Source organism: Cystoisospora suis (assembly GCF_002600585.1).
Source record: "Cystoisospora suis strain Wien I chromosome Unknown contig_6793, whole genome shotgun sequence".
NCBI classification, from domain to species: Eukaryota; Apicomplexa; class Conoidasida; order Eucoccidiorida; family Sarcocystidae; genus Cystoisospora; species Cystoisospora suis.
In genome coordinates, this window is record NW_027159580.1 from 20,642 (window position 1) to 26,809 (window position 6,168).

A 6,168-nucleotide genomic window follows, 5' to 3' on the forward strand; every position below is an offset into this window, starting at 1 on the left:
GTGGCAAGCAGCGAAAAAGAATCCGGGATGAAGTTTGTTAGGAAAGAAACCTAGTGATGTGGTTGGGTACCTGCCTACCTTTTCACCGACGGCCCTGCGCTCGACAGTGCTCGGGTTTCATGCCGTCGAGCGTGATAGTCTTTCTCACAGGCCACGTTGAATTCAGGTTGCCTTGTCTAGTTTTGTTCCAAGTCCCGACCACATCACATCACAAAGGTGACAGGCTACTGTTAATGTGGTCCCCCGAGTTCTTTTCAGAGGGTGACGAGTGAGGTCTCGTGGCCGTGCAGCTCGTATGCTTTGTTCCGCATACACGTCGTTTCATTTTTTCTGGATTCTGTGATTCTGGAGTGTCATCAATCAACTGGCAAATGACCTGCTTCCGTTGATCGTAATTCGTTCGTTGGTCATGTTCGTGGTTACTAGCAAGCCGGCTTCCAGTTTATCGCGGGGCAGTGGATGATGAAGCTCTTGTCTCGTTCGTCTGAGGGAGGCGTACCGAGCCCAGTTGTGGCCGGACAGCCCCAGGTTGCTGAGAGTTAAGAACTGACGGGTCCCGGAGATTTTTGCGCAGCCGGAAAGAGTTCATCAGGTACTCAGATTCTCCAAAAGCAAGACGGTGTGGAATGTTCGTTGTTTTCTCTCTGGTATTTACGAAGATGTGTGGTGGGAAGAATCTCTCTTGATCAGTTTCGTGGGCAGCGTATTGAGGATGCTGTGTGTCCGTCGTCTGGATAGTCAGACGTAGCCATAGTGGAGATTGTAATGGCGTGAAGAGTTAAAGAAATATCTCCCAAGTTGCTGTTGCTTCTCACGAGCACCGCCTCTGAAATTACAGTGATGGCGCGGTTTTGCAGGAGAAGTATATCGACAACAGAGTCTGTTGATGACGCAGCTTGAGTGCTGGACATGGGGAACACGATTCCCCCTATGCCCGGCGTGCCACCGGAAACAGGCATATCTTGTGCAGTTGTGGGGACCATCAGTTTCTTTTCTTATAAATGCTCAACCCTATACGGCTCGCGAGTCACTCACTGCAGTTGGTGACTCCGCGAGTTTCCACTTCTCACGAGCACCGCCTCCGAAATATCAGTGACGAAGCGGTTTTGCAGGGGAAGGAGACGAACTCCATGGCCTGCTCATGGGTTGTTTGCCTATTCCTCAAGCAGCCCTAGAAGCACCCGACAGGTTGTTTTCGCTACCTGGTTGCCATCGGAACAAACTTTCTAGCTTTTTTTGATACCAGGTATGTCGGTGTGATTGCTACTGCCTCCGATCCTTGTGTGGTTGACCCCAGTACGGAACAGCGTCGCGCGCTTACGGTGTATTTTTCTGTCGGACGATACTTGGCCTATGGTGTGCCTTACATGGACTATCAGTTTACGGAACGACGTTACGAACAATCACCTGTTCGCCAAAAGGTGGTATCGTAGCCAGTTAGGAATAAAACGCGGTCTTCTCAAAAACCCGGCTAAGCCAATGCTGGGCAAGAGTGTGTCAGCGGCGCCGATGACCGCATTAGCGTGACTGACGGAGTGTCGCACGACGTGAACCTGGTATTCCGGCTCCAAGCACTAAACGTGCGTGTGTCGCGGAACTATAGGGTTATGTTGCATCAAGCTCAAAATGACAGCATTCATCGGCACGGTGTCCGAGGCAGGGACCCAAGCTTCATGTCGGCTCAGCGTATCAACAGGCCTTGTGCATGAGTGCTGCAGCGTCTGACACTGTCCTGGGTTGGCAGCTATGTGCTGACGAGTTCATCTACTGTCTTCAAAGCTACACTTCGTATCTTTCTTGACATGAGGGGGGCCTGGCGTTCGCGTCCCTGACAGAGACATAAAGATGTTACAGGATTGGACCCTGGAGAGTTCTGTCGGTTCCACATGAAAGACAGCAGTGCTTCTCATACACGTCCGAAAACCTAACAGGAGAAAATACGTGACCAAACAAGCAATGAAACCGTGTCAGGGACTGCTGCCGAGGGTGTGGTACGTCGCAAGGATTGATTGGTCTGCTTTCCCACCCGACTACGGAAGGGGCGTTAAAGCCGAAGCCGAGCAGATGACGGATAGGAGAAAAAAATCCATCCGTATCCAGTCTGTATCGTAGCCTATTGTATTTTGGTTAAGACTTAAGCTTCCCCAGGCTTGTTCATTGTCACATGACAGACTGCGTTATGTGCCATCTGGTCGTTGGTACGTCGGCGTTCCTCAGAGTTACCCCGTCGAAGAATGCTCGCAAATCGTGGCCCTTAAAGGGAATTCTGTACCGTGAAGTCAAACGCTGACAGGCAGGTGACACCGTTGGGTCGCTGAGCTGCTGGTGCGACACCTTTTCTCTCGAGTGTGTTCCCAGTGGTGCGCGGAACTGAAAAGTGCGTTGAACCGGTACAATTGTGCATCGTGACACGGGGCAGATCGACAGTCATGGCCTTAGTCTTCGACGCGAGCACCTCGAAGGTTACGCCTCTGACAGCACTAGAAAGGATATGGCAGACCCCCACGTACGCTGGTCGCAGCTGAGAAAATTCGTGACCTGAGCATAACTGATGAGCGACATAAGTAGGTTAGACACCTGGAGTTCACAGAACAGCCACGTGCTGAACACGCGTGTTAAACGACCCGGGCAAACCGGTCGCGTCTCTAAGAAACGGTCGCAGCCTCAGGCACTAGGACCAACGAACCGTCACCACGGAGACTAGCCGTAGATCTCTCCACCTACCGAACGACACTATTCCCACACATGGATCGGTATACTAGCAGTCCGTGGCTGACTAATAGCAGAAGCCCAGCTTACAGCACAGCTTCCTCCAGCGGGCAGCCCCAGGAGCCGACGCCAATGGCCTCGCGTACCTCGGCCTGATGAAGGCGTAACGCTTGGTCATTGAATCACAACTTAGATTACGGTTTGAAGAAGTGAGAAGCGGACACTCGATAAACGGATACAAGATGTCGACATCACGGAGCAATGACGAACTACGAAGCGGGAAGACTTGCGCAATGGTCTAAACCAAACTGACATGGAAACTGCCAAGTACGCCGCGCCAGTTGCTTCCTAGTCAGGAACCACGAAGCCGAGAAGAATATCACCAGACAAGTTTATTGATGAACCCCAGAAATACCAAGCAAAACAGTTATTTGTCCTTTGCACTTCCCGCCTTCCTGCTGGCCGGCAAAACATGGTCTTGAGCGTCCAAAATCTCGGCGATCCGCACATTCAGTTTTTCATCTAGCTTCTTCTGACGCATTTGAGCAAACTGCTCAATGCACGCGAGGCAGAAAAGAAAGATGAAGGCTGCTACTATCGCGCCAAAAACGGTGGAGACGGACCACCCAACCGAAGTACGGCCGGTCTGTTCTATGCCGGCACGCATGTAGTGTATTTCATTGAGCACAAACTTCTCGAACTGCTCATTACCGCCGTATTTTTTGTGGACGTACACGCTTATCGGCCATACTTTTGCAATCTCACCCAGCATGTGGGCCCGGAGCTGATCGTATTGAGAGGAGAAGAGGAAAACAAAGAACGCGACCTGCATGAGAGTTTTGACCACGGCTTTTCCAAGAAAAAGCGCGATAAAGAACTCCCAAAATGGCATCATGAAATGCCCGCAGACAATTCCGCACAGATCGAATAGCATATTAGGCCAGCAAGAAAGCAAGAAAACCGATAGTGCCCCGTAATTCCGCACAAGATGAAGCATCCAGACCTTCATTCGGGTCACCATAGAGGGCTTTCCCGTTTTCAATTCCTGTTCCAGTTCCTCGAACTCCTCATCCGCCAGTTTGCTACGCGCTGCCGCGTATGATGCGGCATACGGGGGCAGCTCACCCAAAGCAGTCCCAAGGCCCCAAAGCAGTGCATAAGGAAAGGCCTTAAAAACCAACGCCATGAACGTAATTTCTGCTTTGTCACCTCCGCCGGACTCACATTCAAAATGCTCGCCTGGCTTCAACACTCCATCCCACATATTGCGCCTGGCATCGAAAGCAAGGCTGTTGCAATGTTCCGCAGTTGAGCAGATGAAGTAAATCTGAGGAAACAGAAAGAGCAAGCCGCTGTGCATGCCACTGCCTAAACCAATCGAACTAAGTACGCCTAACCCTACCCACCAGACCGTCAGTAGCGTATTTGTCCATGCTTCCCGGAGCAGGCCTGAATGTGGGCCTTCTACGTAGCTAAGACCATATAGAGCGAGTAGAACCAGGGAAATCCATGCTGTCATGGGATGGACGACGACGTAGTGGATAGCTGCTGCGAGGAAGTCGCATACGCTCAGCAAAAAGTTACTCAAAACCCGAATCGGAGACCGGAGAAGCGTCAGTTGCTTTCGACGCTTGTGCTGTTCCAGCCGTAAAGCAACCCAGTTGATGCAGCTGCTGCTGCTGCAGCTGCAGCTGCTGCTGGTGGGGCCGCAGCTGCATCCTTCCAGTCCGTTGGGAGATGCTAGGGGGGGCGAAAAAGACAGCAGTTTAGTGATTCTCCTTGCGACATCTCCACTCGGCATCCCCCCCGCAACATTTTCTTTGGCCGGGACACCTGAGGGAGGCGTCGCCGTCGGATCAGCAGTGTCGCGCCCGGAGCGCAGTCGCGGCATTCTTCCGACAGCGTCGACACGCGGAAAAAGTTGGAGCAAGTGCGTTCAACGGGAAAAAGGACTTACAGGAAAAGACCGTACTCGGGAAACGACGTCCGCGCAGCTCTGAGACGCGGGGAAAAAACCCGAAAACAGTATACCTAGAAGTCGAGCGAGACGTGGAGATAAGTCGAAGTCTGAATATTGACTGCTGTGAAGCACAGGGAACAACGACGTAAAGGCGCATGGGAACGGAGTCACACAGACTGATACAGTCGTCAGGGTGCGAGCTGCCGGGGACGCTCCCGGAAAGAACTTGAGTGCAGCAGCTTGACAAAGATGAACATGAAGAGAAAGTGTGCGCGTCCAGGTAGAACCACGTTTGTTGCGTTTGGAGAAAGTCCAACAAAAACACGGAAGACGATCGGGTGACTGCTCACCTCTCGCGCTTGTTGGAGATCCACGCTGAATTCCGGTACGCGTAGAAACGTCTGCGCCGTCTCCTGCCCTGTCCTGGCACGCTTCACAACACTCCAGCAGTTGACAGAAACGGACTCTCTCCTGGCTTCAGCGCACAAATGGCCACGATCTGTTCGACTTTTTCAGGGCTACTTTCCACGATTCACCTCCCCGCCCTCTGTGACGTTTCCACCGAAGTCCGCGAATGAAGTGCTAGCGTGCTCACAAGCGCACAACCGGCCTTCAAAGCATGCGACTGGGGGGTCGCCAGTGATGAGAGTTTTCGTACGGCTTTCTTCCAATATAGTGACCCAAGCAGTACAAAAGGGGCAAATGTTGCGACAAGGCTCTGATTGGCTTCGCAACTAATGTATGCTATTTCCCGTGTGGGATTGAGATCAAGCGACAGCTAAGTGCGACCCTTTGTGTTATGATACTGATTCTTGGCTCGAAGGGCTCGAAATCGGGGAGCAAGCACGTCAGCGCGTAACTCTGTACAGCCTGTGTGAGCTACCAAAGCGGCAGTTTTGCTGCCCCCGGTGATGGAGTTGAACCCACGCGTGGGTGCGTTCTCCGAAGGCTGGACTCCGGGGAATACGAAGCTTAAAAGAAGTTGTGTTCTCGATGCCCTTCCCCTGCCTTCACTCTGCCCTCTGTTTCGCTCCATTTCGCTACTCAAGCGCTGGTTTTTCTGAGGGAAGGAGGTGGGGTGTGTCGTACTGAAAAAAAATATACCTTTTGCTGCTAGCCCAACAAGAAAAGATGGATATTGATGCGCTGATCCTGGTTGGGCTCCGGGCTGACGACACAGCTGCAGCACACGTCAGGAGGCAGGCGAACGGCCCGGACACAGCGAGCAGCAGGAACAAGTTGGGTTTCGCGATGTGCGACGCAGGGGCGGAGGGCGTCGGGTAGGCGAAATCCACGGGCCACGTTTCAAACTACGTAGCCGGTCAAACTGCAGCAACAGGAAGGACCGCAGAAACCAGCGACCACTAGAGGACTCCTGCAAGTTGTGGAACTGTGCAGTAGTGCCCAGCGGAACGTGCTGCAGCCGGCTACCTGCTCTGCACCGTGTGGCTGTGAATACGGATTAACTACAGTGCTGTCTGTGCTGCCGCGTCGCTACT

At 52.6% G+C, this 6,168-nt stretch overlaps 2 protein-coding genes across 2 annotated transcripts; one reads left to right on the forward strand and one right to left on the reverse strand.

Annotated features, from left to right (window-relative positions):
• Nucleotides 1–22: 22 nt before the first annotated feature.
• On the forward strand, nucleotides 23–2,394 carry CSUI_010168 (uncharacterized protein). The gene has a single exon (XM_068070273.1). The coding sequence runs from the start codon at nucleotides 887–889 to the stop codon at nucleotides 1,094–1,096; it is 210 nt and encodes a 69-aa protein (XP_067917752.1). The 5' UTR covers nucleotides 23–886; the 3' UTR covers nucleotides 1,097–2,394.
• A 546-nt stretch (nucleotides 2,395–2,940) lies between these two features.
• CSUI_010169 (tdc1) lies at nucleotides 2,941–5,236 on the reverse strand. Its single transcript, XM_068070274.1, has one exon. It carries the CDS (start codon nucleotides 4,598–4,600, stop codon nucleotides 3,137–3,139), a length of 1,464 nt encoding a protein of 487 aa, XP_067917753.1. The 5' UTR covers nucleotides 4,601–5,236; the 3' UTR covers nucleotides 2,941–3,136.
• Nucleotides 5,237–6,168: the final 932 nt, after the last annotated feature.

Coding starts and splice junctions, on each gene's coding strand:
- CSUI_010168 (XM_068070273.1), top strand. CDS start 887: ATGACGCAGCTTGAGTGCTGGACATGGGGAACACGATTCCCCCTATGC.
- CSUI_010169 (XM_068070274.1), bottom strand. CDS start 4,600: ATGCCGCGACTGCGCTCCGGGCGCGACACTGCTGATCCGACGGCGACG.